The sequence below is a fragment of the Neopsephotus bourkii genome, unplaced genomic scaffold (genome assembly GCF_033783945.1).
Source record: "Neopsephotus bourkii isolate Nb327-2 ecotype Australia unplaced genomic scaffold, CSIRO-AGI_Nbou_v1 NB_254, whole genome shotgun sequence".
Taxonomy (NCBI): domain Eukaryota; kingdom Metazoa; phylum Chordata; class Aves; order Psittaciformes; family Psittacidae; genus Neopsephotus; species Neopsephotus bourkii.
The window spans coordinates 177,648-198,716 of NW_026900763.1; the positions used below are offsets into that span (position 1 = coordinate 177,648).

The 21,069-nt window shown below is 45.1% G+C and overlaps 1 protein-coding gene across 1 annotated transcript in view; it reads left to right on the plus strand.

The window, feature by feature from the left end:
• Positions 1–1,561: 1,561 nt before the first annotated feature.
• The window catches only part of LOC133208273 (methyl-CpG-binding domain protein 2-like), a gene marked incomplete at its 3' end in the record, with an annotated part of 39,111 nt that continues 19,603 nt past the window's right edge, over positions 1,562–21,069 (plus strand). The window contains exon 1 of the mRNA XM_061346014.1: positions 1,562–1,922. Within this exon, the coding sequence (XP_061201998.1) occupies positions 1,810–1,922 (113 nt within the window). The remainder of the gene's footprint in view (positions 1,923–21,069) is intronic.

Genomic DNA, 21,069 nt, shown 5'->3' on the forward strand with positions numbered 1-21,069 from the left:
ATGATCTTCAGGTCCTTTCCAACACTAACTATTCTATGATTCTAAAAGCAGTAATCGATGACAATGCTGGCAAATAATTTCATTAAGATACACTGGAGAAGTTCACACACTCAAAGGCTTCAGCTTTATGTCCTCCACTGCTTCACATTTAGAAATACATTACTGCAGTCAGTATTTAAATAAGAAAAATTGTTCATAAGAATTACATGGGCATAATCCTAATATAGTATACAGATCCCATATAACATCATCAGTATGATCCATTTGTCATGTCTGACCCAGGCTGTAACCAAGTCTGAAACCTTTTTTAATGAAATATTTACAGTGTACAACTAAATATTATTGCCATGGTGTGAGGCTCATTGTAGTAAGAACTTTTAGAGCAGGAAATTATCAGACACTATTGCAGACAAGTGCACGTGCACACAGAGTTTAATAGAAAGCCTTTGTCCTCTACTGGAAAACTGTTAATTGTGTACCTGTAACCTTGTATTACGTTTCCCTGTACAGTTAGATGTCCATTAGCCAGCACCAGCTGAGGACACTTCTCTTTAGCATCCTTGACAGACATTAGTTTCTTAACTCCAAATTTTCTGTCTTCCTAGTTACAGGTAATTACAATGTATTTCTGATGCACACCTAAAGATAAAGGTTAAATGGTTTTTAAACTTTAGATTTCTTGGTGCTTCACAGATAACCACAGGACTTTCATGCTGCTGCAAAGCATATGCTGTGATCCAAATGCAATACTGCAGAGCAAGCAAACAAGCCCACACAAATCTTATTTTACAAGATTGTGAGAAGGACAGATCTCTATTTAGATTACTGGATGGTAAGAACATTTAAAAACCTTATAGATATTTTTTCCCACTGCAATATTACTCTTAATCTGGGGCCTTTTCAGGCAATCTTACCCATGAAAGTTCTCTTATGTAATATTCATTTTACAATGTACTTTCTCCACTGATCATAGACACTACTGCCTGCCTCACATTTCTTCTTAACTTCTGGACAGAATAAATCATGCCTTAAGCATGACTACATCAAAAGGCTCAGGCTCATCTGTGGAGCTCAGTCCTCACTGTGCCCACATACGTTACAAACCGGCTTCAATCCCCAGAACCACTTAGACATGTCGGCAAGTGCCTGTACTTGTGCTCAAGAGGATTTAATCTTGTAGGTACAGCTACATGGCATCTACACTGCACCTTGCTCGCTTTGGACGTGGTGTATCTTACCACAGAGGCATGTCCTTATTTTCTTCTGCCTGAATACACAATCCCCAAATTAACAGTGAAGTAACTCACACTTAAAGGCTTGTCTCTTAATTCAGGATTACAGATCATTTCTACTTGTGTGTAAAAACAGTTCAAGTCAACATGCACAGTCACTGCTTACTGCACTTCTTGCCAATACAGACTTGTTCTGGCCTGCTGCAAGGACAGTAAATGAACAGATTAAAAATCACCAGCTACCTTACCTGTGATGTCACCATTAAAAAAATAATCATAGTAATAAACAGATATTACAACAAAATAAGATTTACAATTTTATACTAATTCTTGTGCTATATTAACTCTAGGCTGCTGACACAGATTCCGGGGTTCGGCCGCGGAAGTGGGCGCCGGGTAAGTGCTCCACCGGATGCGCGCGCAGCCTGCACTCCTGATCTCGAGCAGCCCGCCGCGGCCGCCATCGTCAGCCTGTCCCGGCACTGGCCGCGTCTGGGAACAATAAGGTTCTTGTTGTCGGAGGTCGGGCGAGCTTTTTCTCCAGTCGTTCTTCCTCCTTGGGCTCCGCTCCCGGTGCATGGAGAAGCAGGGCAGGATGGACTGCCCCGCGCTGCCCCCGGGCTGGAAGAAGGAAGAGGTGATCCGTAAGTCGGGCCTTAGCGCCGGCAAGAGTGACGTATACTACTTCAGGTACGTGCCGGCGAGACTGCCCGACCCGTGACAGTCCGCTCCCCCAGCGGGACGGAGCCGGCCCGGACAGGGTTCAGCGCCAGAGCTCCTCGGCCCCGTACCCCGGGGCCGCCACCTGCTCCCCTAGTTCCTCCTTCCTTAGGGGCGGCGAGGAACGTCCGAGCCGCTCCCGGTCCCTTCCCACTGCCCACCTGTCGGGGGCCGCAGGGAGTCCTGGTTCGCTCCTGTCGGCCCACCTGTTAGAGGGCTGGTCCGCCGTCGCCGTTTGCCTGCCAAGGAGGCGCTGCTCCCTTTCGCCGCGGCTCAGCTAGCTGGGAGTGGCTGGGGACCTCAGTTCGCTCCTCCTGTCCGCGTGTTTGGGACCCGTCTCTGCACACCCGCCTGTTGGGGGGGGGGCGAGACTAGTGCTCTCCCGGCTTCCCTTGTCTGAGGGGTGGGGCTGATGTCCTCCCACCGCCTCTTGTTAGGGGCCATTAGGAGGAAACTGTCCTCAAGGCCATGTTGAGGAGAGTATCGGTGTAGGGAGAGGAGTGAATGAACCGCACCCGCAGGGCGGGCTGGAGACCAGACTCCCTGGGCTGGTGCTCCTGCCGCCGGTGCAGAAGCCACGGGCTGGCAGCCGTACCTCTTGCTCTGGAGGAGCTGCCGGTTGCTTGTTGCCATGCTCTATGGTTCCCTGCCGCTACTGGGCGACTACTGGCACGGGGATGGCCAATTGTAGGGCAGACAGCCAGGCTTGTAAGGAGCCCCTCGGCCTGGTTTTCCTTTGGGAGGCAAGTGTTAGTGCTGCTGCACATTGGTCCATGAGAACCCTCTAGAGCCTTGTTGTTCAGCAGAGCAGGGTCAGTCTAACAAGAACACCCCCGTGCATTCAATCAAGTCATAGTTGCCATAATCTTACCCAAGATGCCCTACCAAAATAGTTTGGTCATTTGTTGGACACCCCCCCACACAGTGAAGTCATGAGGAAGCTTACCATTAGTAATAACAGTTGAAATTTTAGCAAAAATAGAGCATGTGAAAATTGGAGAAGTCTTGCCACTGCTAAATGCTAATTACTACTGCATAGGTTATAGTAAAACCAAGAGAAGCAACATCAACCTAATTTTGTTTTGCCCTCCTGCTTGCTTTCAGAAACTGAAGATAGTTCTCAAGGCAGAAATCAAGTAAATTCTGAAGTCTTGTTTTTAGGCTGTGCTTCTGTAAGTCTAGCCTGCTGCACAGCAGAGGAAGCTATCTTCTGCAACAGCTAACCCCTTGTCCACAGCACCTCTATTTATAGCTCTATGTGCCTCTGATGAGCTACACTTGAAACCTTGCCCTAGCTGCTGTTTCCGAGCAGGCCTAGCAGTCTCCTTTTGTTGCATTCAATGGATTTAGTCTTCCTGCTGCCTGGCTGGAGGAGCAGGAAGTCATGGTCACTCCCTTTCTGATGCCAGCTAAGGGCAAAGTCGGTTTCTGTTGGTGTTGAGTATGGCATCATTTGACCCATCACATGTTGCTGCTGAGGAAAATTAAATGTCTGATAAAAGAATTGCTAGATAAAGAGGAGGAATGTTGATTTTCTGTGAGCTTTTTGAATGAATCCGATTGAAAACTTTTTTTAGACAGATTCTGGTTTTGTCTTGCCACTTTTGTCTGAATTGTGCTCCCAAACGTATGCTAATATTGTGGCAGATTAGGTAGCATCTGTCATGTATCTGTCTCTCTGCAACTGCCTTTCCTTTATTCAGTGCTGCCTCGTGAAGCCTGTCTTGAAGATTGCACTTGAGTCCACAGTTTGAATCCTGTTTTCTGGAGGGCTCCTGGTTTTCTATAGATTGCTAAATTGAACTTTCTGCAGAGGATTATTCTTTCCAGAATTAAATGCCAGACTTTTTTCAAGCCAGTCACTGCTGACTCTGTTGGAATATATTTAATGTAGAAGGCCCAAGTAAATTCAGCTATTTGCTCAGAATGACCTCTTTTAAAAATACTTAGCCACACAGTTTAGCCACATGTTTGCCCCATCAGAATGTAGGGGTGTCAGTGTTTTATGTATTACAGACCCTTAATTAAACTATGAAAATATGAGGAAAAATGCAGTAAGTTCTAGTATTTACAGATGTTTGCTTTTCAAAGAATGATATGTAACCTCATTAAGTTCATTAAGGTACCTTAGTTAGCTGACTAAAAAGCCAAGGTTTATATTTTTATGATTTCTTAAGGCTAGAAAGAAAAACCCAAAGGGGGTTGGACAAAGCCTCATTTACTGTGATGGTCTAAATAATGCTAATAGTAACTCTTGCCAGATTAATACCTGTTGCAATCTACCTTATTTGAATTTTGAATTGCTTGTTTCAGGGCTGCTTTATGGTATTTTTACCATGTCATACTTTAGGAAGATGTGAACCAGTTGTTCAGTTAAACACTTCCAGTAGTTTCTAGGAAGATGTTTTTTCCCCCCCTTCCATGAGTCTTCTGACCTTTGTGGTTAACATAAAAAAGCTATTAAAAGAGGGGTGTGGTGGAAGTACTTCACAAATACTGGATTAGATCCGAACACAGCTTTTGAGGTTAGCCCCTTCTGTGATCTGAGCCTTCATCCTTCAGATTTTGCCACTGCTGTTGCCTAAAACCTTGTTAAAAAACTCCTTAACACAGTTTTTGTTGAAGATGCTCATCACTGACTCCAGAATTCTGTCTAAATGTGGGAAAGAGGTAGGAATAAATGTTTAAAATTTTAGGATGCCTTCCAGCATAGTTATCAGTGATGCAGATCTGCCAAAAAAACTCCACAAAATTGAAACTAAAACCTTACCAGACAACTCATAGTTTAGAGTTTGTTGATTTCATTACAACTTACAGGTTTGAGAAAATAATCATTTATATCTAGAGAAATAACTTCTGTTCAGTGACAGCAATACTGCACAACCAAAGTGAAACAAATAAAAAAAAATATTTTTATGGTTGCAGGCAGGACTGGCATAGGAAATTTATATTTATTTATTTATTTATTTGTTTTTCATTCTGTTATAGCTATGAGGCAGATTTCAGCAATGCTATATTTAAAACAAATGAAAAATCTGTTTTGATCCATTAAGTAGAGCAAGCCAAATACATTCAAAAGAGTTATGTCACTCCAGTTCTTTTGAGGAAAAAAAAAAGAATGTTAATAAATACTACATTGTTAAAATATGGAGTTAGATACAAAGTGGGTTTTGGTTTGTGTGCCTTATACAGACTAATATTCCCTAAAAGCCTGCATAGTCAGGATTTGGCCTGACTACTTAAAGAGTAATACCTCACTTTTTTGGCAGCTGTAGAACAATGGCAAAAATATCCACTGCATTTTAAGTTTGTACATCTTCAGAATAATTCACTTAAGCCTCCAGTTGCTTATTTTTATCCAAGCAGTCAGAAGAAATAGATTGCCATGTGTCTTGATTTGAGGACAGTAGGCTTGCACAGGTGACACCAGAGGCCTGGCTTGGTTTGCACAATGCTTGTTAATGGTGATGGCGAAAACTTTTAACTCTTCCGGGGTTGAGGCTGAGGAAGGAGAGAATGACTATATTTAGTACTATAAACTTATTTGATCTAAGGAGTAGTACACTAAAAATCATGATACTGAATGTAGGACTGTCATGGTTTAAGCCTAGCTGGTAACTTAGAACCACACAGCTGCTCACTCACTCCCCACCTTATTACCCCTCAGCTCCCAGAGGGATGGGGAGGAGAATCGAAAGAATGTAAATCCCATGGGTTAAGAACAGTCCATTAATTAAGGTATAAGTGCCCCAAAGAAGAGATACAGGGACTCCCTGAAACAATGCCTTAGCCTTGGCCATATTGACTACCATCAGTGGTCCACCTTGGCCTCCAATCGGGAGACTTGGAGGCACACCATACATAATGCCGCTGACTCCTTTGAGAGTTCACGAAGAACTAGTCTCGAGGAGAAAAGACAACGCAGGAAGAATCGCGCCCCACCTGTTCCACCCAAGGAGACCTTCTGCTGTGCTTTTTGTAGCCGGATTTGCCTATCCCACATTGGCCTTCTTAGTCATCAGCGCGCTTGTAGTAAGCGTGGGTAGAAGCCCTTCCCAAATCTTCATTCGCGAAGTCAAGCCATGAATGGAATGAATACAAAACCAGTACTACTACCACCAAAAATAATAATAATAAGGGAAATAACAAGGGAAGAGAATATAAAACTAAAAGGGGAAAGGGAGTGTCCTGGGTTTAGCAGTGGCAGTCATTTTTTCTCTTTCTTGGTAGCTGGTGCAGTCCTGTGTTTTGACTTTCAGCTGGGAACAGAGCTGAAAAACAATGATGTTTTGGTTTGGCCAAGGACTTTGTGGGCCTCATGCTCTGCCAGGGAGGAGGGGAGCCGGGAGGAAGCAGAGACAGGACACCTGACCCAAACTGACCAAAGAGGTATTCCATACCACAGCACATCATGCCCAGGATGTAACTGGGAGTTACCCGGAAGGGCAGAGGGACTGCAGGGTTGGAGGACGTATCGGTTGGTGCTTGGTCGGGCTGGGGGGACAAGTTATCGGTCACCTGGTGATGGGGTGTTGTATTCTCTTCCCTTGTTATTTCCTTTATCATTACTATTATTGGTGGCAGCAGTAGTGATTTGTGTTATACCTTAGTTACTAAACTGTTCTTATCTCAACCCGTGGGAGTTGCATTCTTTTTGATTCTCCTTCATCCCTCCGAGAGTAGGGGGAGGGCAAGAAGGGGGGGGGGGGAAGTGGGTAACAAGCTGTCTGGGTGGGTTTAAACCACGACAGGGAGAAGAAAAACAGTAAACACAAGTGATACACAATGCAATTGCTCACCACCCACCAAGCAATACCCAGCCTGACCTGAGCAGTGATCTGGGCCTTCTGGGTGACTCCCCACCTGTTGATGTACTGGGCATGACGTGTGTGGGATGGAATACCCCTTAGGCTACTTTGGGTCAGGTGGCCGGTCTCTGCTTCCTCCTGGCTTCCCGTGCTTTTCCTAACTGGCAGAGCATGAGACCGAAAAGTCCTTGATGGGAGTAAGCATTACTTAGCAAGAACTAAAAACATTGGTGTGTTATCAGCACTGTTCTCAGACTAAAGTCAAAAACACAGCACTATACCAGCTACTAAGAAGGAGAAAAATAACTGTTGCAGCTGAACCCAGAACAGTATTCCCTAATTCCATACCATTCATGTCATGTTCCTAACCTTTTTTTTTTAAATGTCCCATTCCTTTTTGTCTCATCTATATATATACATCCACAAACAGAGATATAATTCCTTATTCCATGGACCAATTCCTAAAAAGTTGCTGAATTCATTCAGTCCATGATGTCAGGCTCCATCTCATGTAACAGTCCTATATTTATCAATATACCACTGCTTTCTGTCTCATACATACACACACACACACACACACACACACACACACACACACAAAGGGAGAGATATTCCTAAGTCCACGGACCTTCACTATTAAGTTTGTGGACTTCATTCAGTCCATGATGTCAGGCTCCATCAGTTCTAACAGTCTTTCAGGGCAGGAGAGACCATGTGTAGTGGTGGATTGTTGCCTGCTGATGACATTGCTGAGCTTGTCTGGTTTCATCGAAGTTCATACTTTGTTGGGATGATGATTGGAGGGAAGTCGGGGTCAGTCAGTGATGACTTGAGGACAGTTCTGCTGCTGCTAGCATTTCCCATGACTTTATTCTCTGCTGATGATTGTGACAGCACATATCTTCTTTTCAAAGCCCAGAGTGGTAGAGATGGGCATCTAGATGTGGGGTACAGAAGTGTATAGCAGGCAACAGCGTATAGCTGAGTTCATTGGCTGTTTTCCCAAAAAATTAAATCCCCTTGAGGTATACACTGTACTTCCCCATCTTCCCACATTACCCACCAAATATATCCAGGACCCCGAGTAAAACAGTCCCCCGGGCGGGTTTGCCTTTACCTGAAGCAGGAATAACACATATTGTCTTCTCCAGCAAATTCTTTATGTGCACCACAGGAAGTTTATCCCCCTCTATGGTACATAAAAGTTCTGATTGGCCTGGGCCAGCCCTGTTGGCAGAACCCCTTGTGTTGACCAACCAGGTGGCCTTTGGTAAGTGTGTATCCCAATGTTTGAAAGTCCCACCACTCATTGCTCTCAATGTAGTTTTTAACAGCCCATTGTACAGTTTGATTTTCCCAGAGGCTGGTACATGGTAGGGGATGGGATATGCCCACTCAGTGCCGTGCTCTTTGGCCCAAGTGTCGTTCCAGAAATGAGTCCTATTGTCTGACTCAGTTTTTTCCTTGGTGTGGGTGTTGTGGTCGTGTCCTTATAAGACATGTTTATCAAGGCCCAGGATGGTGCTCTGGCCAGTGGTGTGGGGCACAGTGTATGTTTCCTGCCACCTGGTGGTTGCTTCCGCTATAGTAAGCACATGGTGCTTGCCTTGGCGGGTTGGTGGGAGTGTGATATAGTCAATCTGCCAGGCCTCCCCATTTTTGTCCTTCAGCCATCATCCTCCATACCAGAGATGCTTTAACAACTTTGCTTGTTTAATTGCAGCATATTTTTCAGTCGTGAATAACCTGGGTAATAGTGTCCATTGTTAAGTCCACCCCTCGATCACAAGCCCATCTATATGTTGCATCTCTGTCCTGATAGCCTGAAGTATCATGGGCCCACCAGGCGAAAAATAATTCAACCTTATGTTGCCAATCTAAATCCATCTGAGCCACTTCAATCTTATCAGATTTATCCACCTGTTGGTTGTTCTGGTATTTCTCCGTGGCCCAACTCTTGGGTACATGGGCATCTACATGACGTACCTTCACCACCAGGTTCTGCACCTGGACAGCAATATCTTTCCACAGTGCAGCAGCCCAGATGGGTTTCCCTCTGCGTTGCCAGTTGCTCTGCTTCCATTGCTGCAACCACCCTCCCAGGGAATTTGCCACCATCCATGAGTCAGTATAGAGATAAAGTACTGGCCACTTTTCTTGTTCAGCGATGTCCAGGGCCAGCTGGATGGCTTTCACCTCAGCAAACTGACTCGATTCACCCTCTCCTTCAGCAGTTTCTGCAACTTGTCGTCGAGGATTCCATACAGCTGCCTTCCATCTCTGATGCTTTCCCACAATACGGGAGGACCCATCAGTAAACAAGGCATATTGCTTCTCACTTTGTCCTGGGTTCAGCTGTAGCAGTCATTTTTCTCCTTGTTATATAATAAGAGGAGAGCATGTTGCCATCAATGACCAGCTGGAGTGCACAGAGCTCTGCCTGGGGATGGATGAGGAGCTGACCGAGAGTTTATGGGTCAGGATTAAAGAGAGGGCGGGGAGAGGGGACATTTTGGTGGGGGAATGCTATAGGCTATCAGACCAGAAAGACTGAGAGGATGAGGCCCTCTGTAGACAGATACGTGTGGCCTCAAATTCACAAGCCCTGAACCTCATCCTGAATTTACTGCCCTGATATCTGTTGGAGGGACAACACAGCAAGGCACAAGCAGTCCAGGATGTTCCTGGAATGCATTGATGACAGTTTCCTTCTCCAACTGATAGAGGAGATATTGTCCCCTGGGAAGATCATGGAGCAGATCCTCCTGGAAAATATGGTAAGGCACATGGACAGTAAGGGAGTGGGTGGTGACAATCCACATGGCCTCACTAAGGTCAAATCATGCCTGACAAATTTGGTAGCCTTCTACAATGGGGCCACAGCACTGGTGGATAAGGAAAGAGCAAGTGACATCATCTACCTGGACTTGTGCAAGGCATTTGATACTGTCCCACACTGCATGAATTTGATGGGCCATCACACTCACAGAATCACAGAATCATTAGGGCTGGAAGGGATCTCTGGAGATCATTTAGTCCATCCCCCCTGCCAATGCAGGGCCACCTAGAGCAGGTTGCACAGAAACATGTCCAGGTGAGTTTTGAATGTCTTCAGAGGAGACTCCAAAACACCTTGGGCAGTCTGTTCCAGTGCTCTGCTACCCTCAACATAAAGAAGTTCTTCCTCATGTTAAGGTGAAACTGCCCGTGTTTTAGTTTATGGCCATTGCTCCTCATTCTGTTGCTGGGTGCTATCGAAAAGAGTATCGCACCATCCTCCTGGCACCCACCTTTGAGATATTTATATGCATTAATGAGATCCCCTCTCGGTCTTTTCTTCTCTAGACTACACAGGCCCAGCTCCTGCAATCTGTCCTCATAAGAAAGATGCTCCAGAACTCTGATCATCCTTGTGGCCCTCCCTTGGACCCTCTCCAGTAGCTCCTTGTCTTTCTCGTACTGAGGAGCCCAGAACTGGACACTACCACTCACCACAGTTGAGTAGAGGGGTAGGGTCACCTCCCTTGACCTGCTGGCCACACATCTGAGGCACCCCAGGATACTATTGGACCTCCTGGCTGCAAGGGCACACTGCCAGCTCATAGTCAACTTATCATCTACTAATATTCCCTGGTCTTTCTCAACAGAACTGCTCTCTAGTAGGTCAGCCCCCAACCTGTACTGGTACTTGGGGTTCTTCTTCCCCAGGTGCAGTACCCTATGCTTGGCCTTCTTGAACCTCATGAAGTTTCTCCCCACCCAGTTCTCCAGCCTATAAAGGTCCCTCTGAATGGCAGCACAGCCTTCAGGTGTATCAGCCACTCCCCCCAGATTCATATCATCAGCAAGTTTGCTGATGATACACTCTATCCCTTTATCCAGGTCATTGATAAACAAGTTAAACAAGACTGGACCAAGTATGGATCCCTGGGGAACACCACTGACTACAGGGTTCCAATTGGATTCTACTCCACTGATCACAACTCTTTGAACTCTGCCATTCATCCAATTCTCAATCCACCTCACTGTCCATTCATCTAAGCCACATTTCCTAAGCTTATCTATGAGGTTGTGGTCAACAGCTCAATGGTCAAGTGGAGACCAGTGATGAGTGGTATTCTCAGGGATTGGTATTGGGACTGGCACTGTTCAACATTTTTGTCTTTGGCATGTGCAAGTGATTTGTGCTTATGTATGCATTATATGCAAATTCCATACCTGGGACAGCATCAGAACAAGTGAGGATCAGAAAATAATCAGGAGAAATTGAATAATTTAGAAGATAAGGGGATTATTTAGGGTGAAAATAAAAAGGAATAGAAGACTGCATTTAAGGGCTAAGGAATACAATTTCTGCTTTTTGTTGGAGAGGGCGGATAGTTGGTTCACTACTAAAAAGGAGAAGATATATTGACAACAATACGAACCTAGTGGGAGTGACACACTTCTGTGGACACAAGGTGCTGTGGTCACCAAGTGCTGGCAGGAGGCAGCAACATCTTGAGAAGGTATAGGACAAAGAGAATGAATGATGGAATAAGGGAAATGTAAATAAGTCCAGAATAAGTACTTGACTGAAGTGGCAACCAAAGCTGAGGTGGACAGATTATTCTCTGCCTGCCCTTTTTTGTTTGCTCTTGCCATATCAGGTCAAGGACAGATAGATCAAGTCTATTATCCTTCTCAACAGTGTGGGAAAACATGGAAGCAAAAGCTACAGGACAGAATGTCAAACATTTTTTAGTTAAAAAAATAAAAAAAGCCTATTTTCAGTTGCTTTCTTTTTTGTCCTGGATTATTTTTTAATTTCTGTATTTTCTGTTTTTAATCTCGGCATGAAAATGCATGTCTTCTTAACACTGAAATTAAGGTGAAAGTAGGTATTTTGCTAGTGGATTGCATTCTGTGTCTCTGCTAAGAGTTTCATTGTTAAGTTAAATGGTAGATTTTGTGCCATGGATTGAAATAGTTTTTAATACCACCCCTGCTGATGATCCATGCAGATGCTAATATGGAGTATTGGGTCATATGTTTTGATTTGCTTTTGGATTACTGAACGAAACAAACAAGACCGACAGAATGCACCAGCAGGTCGAAGGAGGTGATTCTGCCCCTTTATTCTGCTCTCGTGAGACCTCACTTGGAGTATTGTGTGCAGTTCTGGTGTCCTCAACATAAAAAGGACATGGATCTGTTGGAACAAGTCCAGAGGAGGCCATGAGGATGATCAGGGGACTGGAGCACCTCCCATACAAAAACAGGCTGATAAAGTTGGGGCTGTTCAGCCTGGAGAAGAGAAGGCTGCGTGGAGACCTCATAGCAGCCTTCCAGTATCTGAAGGGGGCATATGCTGGGGATGGACTCTTCATTAGGGACTGTAGTGATAGGACAAGGGGTAATGGGTTCAAACTTAAACAGGGGAAGTTTAGATTGGATCTAAGGAGGAAATTCTTTCCTGTGAGGGTGGTGAGGCACTGGAAATAGGTTGCCCAGGGAGGTTGTGAATGCTCCATCCCTGGCAGCGTTCAAGGCCAGGTTGGACGAGGCCTTGGGTGATATGGTTTAGAGCGAGGTGTCCCTGCCCATGGCAGGGGGTTGGAACTTGATGATCTTAAGGTCCTTTCCAACCCTAACTATTTATGATTCTATGATTCTAATGTTAGATGTGTAGATAATAGAACTCAAGAATGTTTGATGTATTTATAAAGTTTGCTTTTATTTGTGATATCTGTTTTCTGAGTTCTACAAGAAGACTTTTTAGTGAAGCTAGGCTGATAACTGCTCAGTGCTGGAATTTTGGATTCCTTCAAGGTGTATGTGAAGCATTTCTCTCCAAGGAGCCTGAAGAGGAAAGCTGAAAGCTAGTAAAACTAAATCATTACCCAAAAAAGGAAAGAAGGATGTACCACTACACCCTAACATCTGACCAACTCCAGAAGATCCAAGCAGAGGAAAGGGAAAGAGAGGCTTAGGGATGATAAAAATAGGAGGATCTATCCCCCCAGCTTAGGGAGTACTTTCAATATCCTTGAGTCATTCGTACGTGTGTAATACATTCCAAGACTTTGTCATACACAGGGCCATCTCTCTCAAGCTGTCTGATAGATAGAGGAATTCCCAGTTCTCTGTTTCCAGAGTGCTTGAGACAAAGCCCCAAGCAACTGGAATTCAGAACATACACTATTTCACAGTGTCCTGGTTTTAGCAGCAGCAGTCATTTTTTCTCCTTCTTGGTAGCTGGTGCAGTGCTGTGTTTTGGCTTTCAGGCTGAGAACAAAGCTGATAACAATGATGTTTTGGTTTGGCCAAGGACTTTGTGAGTCTCATGCTCTGCCAGGGAGGAGGGGAAGCCGGGAGGAAGCAGAGACAGGACACCTGACCCAAACTGACCAAAGAGGTATTCCATACCACAGCACGTCATGCCCAGGGGGGAACTGGGAGTTACCCGGAAGGACAGGGGGTCGGGCGGGTCGGACTTGTTGTTCAGCGCGTGGTATTGTACTCTTTTCCCTTGCTGTTTTCTCTTATCATTGTCGTTGGTGGTAGCGGTGGTGATTCGTACTGTACACTAGTTGCTAGACTGTTCTTATCTCAGCCCGTGGGAGTTGCATTCTTTCGATTCTCCTCCCCATCCCTCTGGAAGCAGGGAAGGGGGGGGGGACTAACGTGGGCCTCGATTGCTTCCAGCCTGGCACCACTCACTGGGAGTAAGTGCAAAAGCTGTCTGGTTGGGGTTAAACCACGACAGTTCTTTTTGGTGCCCAACGTGGGGCACGAAGGGGTTGAGATAACCACAGATCTGACCGGATTAATAGTCACTCATCACAATGCTGATTTATTGGCTCTCAAAGTTGTTCCTCTTGATCTCACAGCTTCAGAATGTTGTAACTTACTTAGATCTGGTATTTGCTGTATTAGTGTTTTTCAAGTGTGGGGCTTGGGCTAAAGTTCTTGTCTCATTGTACTTTATGGTAATGACTTGTAACACAATAGAATTATTGATCATGAAACTTATCTGGCTTATGTTCCCAGTATGGTCACCACCTTTATACTTTGGGAGGTATATAATAGAAGTGCTTAGCAATTACACATATTCTTTCTCCTTCTCGGGTGGTCAACCTGTGAAGGAGGCATTCTTTTACCCTCCCATTCCTCCCCCCAGAGCATTTACAGCATCATTTGAGAGTTTTGAATGGCCTTTTAATGCTATTGAGACTTGTTTGCTGATTGTGATGGGGATCACCATGTTGGCATGTATACAGAGTGTATTTTGGCCACAACTATTTCATCTGTTTTCAAAAGTTAAGCAGAGTCAGGTTTGGGTCTTGTCTGGGGTTAAACGACGAAGTAGGAGGACCAAGAGATTTTCTCTGAGGCTGGACAGCCATGAGTGGCAGGGTGTGTGGGACAGTATGGGCAAGTATCTAGGTCAGTGGGCCCCTCCAGTACTTTGGAATTTCACCACAGAACAACTGCAAAATCCAGAAGAATTAGTAAAACACTTAAATGAGGTGTGTGGTCATTCTGGCCATACCAGAGACCGACAAATCATGGCAACGTGCTGGGGCTTGGCCTATGCTTACAGGGCCATGTTCAATGCTTTCCAGCACCTTCAAAAGGAAAAAAATGTCGCTGGATCTGAGGGCAAAGCAACAGCCAGTACAGTTACTCCAGCTCCAAGTACAGCAGCTACACCACCCCCAGCAACAAGTACAGCAGCTACTCAAACTTCGACTGCAACAGACAGCGCAGCTATCCCAGCTCCAAGTACAGCAGCCACATCACCCCCAGCAACAAGTACAGTCGCTACTCAAACCACAGTGATAATCACTGCAACTAAACCAGAGGACCAATTCGTACCAATATCGGTTGCCCCTGTACACAAGAGAAAAAGCAAAAAGGAGGCAGGAAGGTTAAAGCAAGATGAAGAAACAATGTATCCACTTCTCGATCCAGAACCTGATCAGGAGTCATCATCACATGATGAAGAAGAAGAAGGAGAGGTGACTTCTCGACTTCGGACCTCAACCGAGCTACGGAATATGCGAAAAGATTTTACCCGTCAACCAGGGGAGCACATCATCACCTGGTTGCTCCGATGCTGGGACAATGGGGCCGATGGTCACGAACTAGAAGGTACAGAAGCCAAGCAGTTGGGATCACTTGCTAGAGAAGGGGGAATTGACAAAGCAATTGCAAGAGAGAAAAAGTCCCTCAGTCTTTGGAGGTGGCTCTTGGCAGCTGTCAAAGAAAGGTTTCCATACAAGGACGATGTTATGAGTTGTTTGGCCAAGTGGACTACTATAGACAAAGGTATCCCGTCTCTGAGGGAATCAGCCATCGTAGAGATGATCTATCACATCAAGCCGAATAACGGGAATATACCCATAGATCCAGATGAAGTCGAATGTACAAGACCCATGTGGCGAAAACTTACACGGAATGCACCATCATCATATGCCCATTCATTGGCAACAGTAACCTGGAATGACATAGTACCACTAACAGTGGATGAAATGGTTCATGAACTCTGCGAATTCGAAGACAATCTCACCCCTTCCATCATCTCAGCTGTGGAAAAACTGTCCCAGGATCTCAAACAACTGAGGGACAATATATCTGACTTATCCAACTCCTCGCGTGTACCAACACACGTTTCAGCTATTAACAAAAGGCGTCCCACTGTTCGAGAGAGGAGATACAAGAGGTATACACCACGGTCTACCCTATGGTTTTACCTGCGTGATCACGGAGAAGACATGACAAAGTGGGATGGAAAACCTACTTCAGTTTTGGAGGAACGGGTGAGTGAATTGGAAAGAGGAGCAAAGGCCAAGACTGAGCGTCCCATGAGAGCTACGGCTTCAGTCTCTGGTGAGCAGTTTCCCAGGTGGAGTGGAAGAGCTGATTTTACTCAAGCTCCTGTGATAACTAAAAATAATCCCTTTCAACATGACTTAAGTGTCCAATCCTGTGATGACTATTAGAGGGGCCCTGCCTCCAGCCAGGTGGAGGTAGGGGACAATTGGATTTACTGGACTGTGTGGATCAGATGGCCTGGCACATCAGTCCCACAGAAGTATAAGGCTCTAGTAGATACCGGTGCACAGTGTACCCTGATGCCATCGAGCTGTCAAGGGGTGGAACCCATCTATATTTCTGGAGTGACAGGAGGATCCCAAGAGTTGACTGTACTGGAGGCTGAAATCAGCCTGACTGGGAGAGAATGGCAAAAGCACCCTATTGTGACTGGTCCAGAGGCTCCATGCATCCTTGGCATAACTACCTCAGGAGAGGGTACCTCAAAGACCCAAAAGGGTACCGATGGGCTTTTGGTATTGCTGCTTTGGAGACTGAGGAAATTGAGCAGCTGTCCACCTTGCCTGGTCTCTCAGAGGATCCTTCTGTTGTGGGGCTGCTGAAAGTCGAAGAACAACAAGTGCCAATTGCGACCACAACAGTGCACTGGCGGCAATATCGCACCAACCGAGACTCCCTGATTCCTATCCATCAGCTGATCCGTAGACTGGAGAGTCAGGGAGTGATCAGCAGGACCCGCTCGCCCTTTAATAGCCCCATATGGCCAGTGCGAAAGTCTAACGGAGAGTGGAGACTAACAATAGACTATCGTGGCCTGAATGAAGTCACACCACCCTTGAGTGCTGCCGTACCAGACATGCTAGAACTTCAGTATGAACTGGAGTCAAAGGCAGCCAAGTGGTATGCCACGATTGATATTGCCAATGCGTTTTTCTCAGTTCCTTTGGCAACAGAGTGCAGGCCACAGTTTGCTTTTACTTGGAGGGGTGTCCAGTTCACTTGGAACCGACTGCCCCAGGGCTGGAAACATAGCCCTACCATTTGCCATGGACTGATTCAGACTGCACTGGAACAGGGGCAAGCGCCAGAACACCTGCAATACATTGATGACATTATAGTGTGGGGTGATACAGCAGAAGAAGTCTTTGAGAAAGGGAGGAAAATAATCCAAATCCTGCTGAAAGCCGGTTTTGCCATAAATCGAAGTAAGGTCATGGGACCTGCACAGGAGATTCAGTTTCTGGGAATAAAATGGCAAGATGGACGTAGACAGATCCCCACAGATGTAATCAACAAGATAACAGCAATGTCTCCACCAACTAATAAGGAAGAAACACAAGCTTTCTTGGGTGCTGTGGGCTTCTGGAGACTGCACATCCCAAATTACAGTTTGATTGTAAGCCCTCTCTATTCTGTGACCCGTAAGAAGAATGATTTTAAATGGGGACCTGAGCAACAACAAGCCTTTGAGCAAATTAAACGCGAGGTAGTTCATGCAGTGGCCCTTGGACCAGTTCGGACTGGGCCAGATGTAAAAAATGTATTGTACACCGCAGCTGGGGAGAATGGCCCTACCTGGAGCCTCTGGCAGAAAGCTCCAGGAGAGACTCGAGGTCGACCCCTTGGTTTTTGGAGTTGGGGATACAGAGGATGCGAGGACAGCTATACCCCAACTGAGAAAGAGATACTGGCAGCCTATGAAGGGGTTCGAGCTGCTTCGGAAGTGATTGGCACCGAAGCACAGCTCCTCCTGGCACCCCGGTTGCCCGTGCTGGGCTGGATGTTCAAAGGCAGGGTCTCCTCTACGCATCATGCAACTGATGCTACATGGAGTAAATGGGCTGCACTAATTACACAACGAGCTCGAATAGGAAATCCCAGTCGTCCAGGCATTCTAGAAGTCATCATGGACTGGCCAGAGGGCAAAGATTTTGGAATGTCACCAGAGGAGGAGGTGATGCGTGCTGAAGAGGCCCCACCATATAATCAGCTGTCAGAAAGTGAAAAGCAGTATGCCTTGTTTACTGATGGGTCCTGCTGTATTGTGGGAAAACATCGGAGATGGAAGGCAGCTGTATGGAGTCCTCGACGACAAGTTGCAGAAACTGCTGAAGGAGAGGGTGAATCGAGTCAGTTTCCTGAGGTGAAAGCCATCCAGCTGGCCCTGGACATTGCTGAACGAGAAAAGTGGCCAGTACTTTATCTCTATACTGACTCATGGATGGTGGCAAATGTCCTGTGGGGGTGGTTGCAGCAATGGAAGCAGAGCAACTGGCAACGTAAAGGTAAACCTATCTGGGCTGCTGCACTGTGGAAAGATATTGCTGCCCGGGTGCAGAACCTGGTGGTGAAGTTACGTCATGTAGATGCCCATGTACCCAAGACTCGGGCCACTGAGGAACACCAGAACAACCAACAAGTGGATAAAGCTGCTAAGATTGAAGTGGCTCAGATGGACTTAGATTGGCAACATAAAAGTGAATTATTTTTGGCCCGGTGGGCCCATGACACTTCAGGCCATCAGGGCAGAGATGCAACATATAGATGGGCCCGTGATCGAGCGGTAGACTTAACAATGGACACTATTGCCCAGATTATTCATGAGTGTGAAACATGTGCTGCCATTAAACAAGCCAACCGGTTAAAACCTCTTTGGTATGGAGGACAATGGCTGAAGTATAAATATGGGGAGGCCTGGCAGACTGACTATATCACACTGCCACCAACCCGCCAAGGTAAGCGCCATGTGCTTACCATGGTGGAAGCAACCACCGGATGGCTGGAAACGTATGCTGTGCCCCACGCCACTGCCCGGAACACTATCCTGGGCAGCAGCTTTATAGGGACTAGTCCATGCACTAAGATAGAAGTGCACTGAGATCAGAGTGATGGTATATTGAAAATGTAGGATCTGAGCATGACGTTAATGGTATGGAATAAGGGGTGGATAATGTCCTGGGTTTAGCAATAGCAGCGATCTCTTTTTCTCCTTGGTAGCTGGTGCAGTGCTGTGTTTTGACTTTCGGGCTGGGAACAAAGCTGATAAAAATGATGTTTTGGTTTGGCCAAGGACTTTGTGAGTCTCATGCTCTGCCAGGGAGGAGGGGAAGCCGGGAGGAAGCAGAGACAGGACACCTGACCCAAACTGACCAAAGAGGTATTCCATACCACAGCACGTCATGCCCAGGGGGGAACTGGGAGGTACCCGGAAGGACAGGGGGTCGGGCAGGTCGGACTTGTTGTTTGGCGCGTGGTATTGTACTCTTTTCCTTTGCTATTTTCTCTTATCATTGTTGTCGTTGCTGGTAGCGGTGGTGATTCTTATTGTACACTAGTTGCTAGACTGTTCTTATCTCAGCCCGTGGGAGTTGCATTCCTTCGATTCTCCTCCCCATCCCTCTGGGAGCGGGGAAGGGGGGGGCAGCCCCTGGGGAAGGGGGAGGAGTAACGTGGGCCTCGATTGCTTCCAGCCTGGCACCACTCACTGGGAGTAAGTGCAAAAGCTGTCTGGTTGGGGTTAAACCACGACACACAGCACTGTCAATTCAACTGCCTTTAACTTTGATGATTTATTTTTTTTTTATTTGTGTAAACTATGCTCATGGAGAGGGGAGCTTTCCCTACATTTTGTTGTCATTGTGCCTCACCCTGCTGTTGATAGGGATGTCTGTTGTTTCCATGGACTAAAGTCCTGGCATGTTTGAGAACATTTATTTAATAATATTAAAATTTACCATTATTTTTAAATTATTTCATAATAAATATTTTAACTTATCTGAATTTTAAAATTATTTCATAATTAATATTTAAATTTGTCATAATTTTTAAATTATCCTAAATATTTAATGCCTAAGGGGAAGGATACATTTCATACCCATTTCACATAAGCAGCAGTTTTAGAAGTTTTTACTGACTTTATTTTGCATTGAGAGCTTTCTTTGTCCAAGTAGAGGTCTTTTTATTCACCATAATTCATGCAGAAAGAGTTAAAATAAAATGTTTGTATTAAATTATCATATTACCTGGTCAGCTTGTAAGATCATAATGCTTTGTCTCATTTGTTTCAGGAAGATACATAAAAGGAATAATTTTACTAGGGACTTAATTATCCCTTCTCCACAGTATCTAGGTTGTGTAAAAAAAAACAAACAACCCCAGATCTTGAATTCACATTTATGAACTGGAAAAATTATTTATACAACAATAAGTAGTGAGGCACTGGAATAGGTTGTCCAGGGAGGTTGTGAATGCTCCATCTCTGGCGGTGTTCAAGGCTAGGTTGGACGAGGCCTTGGGTGATAAGGTTTAGAGCGAGGTGTCCCTGCCCATGGCAGGGGGGTTGGAACTTGATGATCTTAAGGTCCTTTCCAACCCTAACTATTCTATGATTCTATGATTCTAAGTATTTAGCAGTTGGGGATCACAGGCTATAATGAGGTAGAGCACACAAATGTGATTGCACTTGATGGACTGATTAAAATTCAAGTAGTAATAAAAATTGTTCTGTAACTGATTTTTGAGACCATTACATTCTTGACACCACATGTTTTAAATTAATTGTTATTATTAGAATAATAATTTACACATGTGCAATTCATCTATTAATTTAGTTTTTTCTATATAGATACTTCCAATCCATTTTGACAGTGATTGCAAATCACTATTTATGAACTAGTACATTCTGGCATTTCTCCAGCTTTTGTTCATAATGTTCTGAGGAGATCAAGGGAAAGTTCACAGAGGGGAAGATGGGCCTCTTACCAGGAAATAGGAAACTCTTGTAAAGCTGGGAACTGCTCACTAATACTGATAGCTCTCACACCTAGTTCCTGGAGAAACTTTGAATTTCTACAGTAAGCACTCACAGGCAGCAATTAAATGCAGAGGTGAAGGATGCTGTGTGACAACAGATGAGCTCAAAGGAGACTGTGCTTGCAAACAGTTTAAGAAACATGAAATCAGATTTACATACTCTGACAGTGCATGAGTACAAGTCAGAAAGAGCAAAGATAGCTAAGTTCAAACCCAAACACAGCAGTCCTGTAAAATCGTGGGTCTGTTTCTTCACTCTGCAGGAACGTCTGTCACACCTCTTACTGCCTTTGTGGAGTGCATGCTATGTGGGTGTATGACTACTCCAGCAACTTGCTTCTCTGATAACTACAGCAGTTTGATGGTGACAGAAACTCAGAAACAGTAAACATAAGCTGCTTCAGGACCAGTAAAAATCAGCATATTTGGATGCACCCTTTAGCTCCATAACTTCCATGAACTTATGTTTAATAATCTCCTAAGCAGCTCTCACCTGCATCCTGTAATATATTCTCTCCTAAACGCAGTGTGAGTTGTTAATGTTGTTTTTTTTTCCTTCCCTTTTTAGTTTTATATTCTCTCCCCTTGTTATTTCCCTTATCATTATTATTAGTGGTAGTAGTAGTAGTTTTGTATTATACTTTAGTTACTGGACTGTTCTTATCTCAACCTGTGGG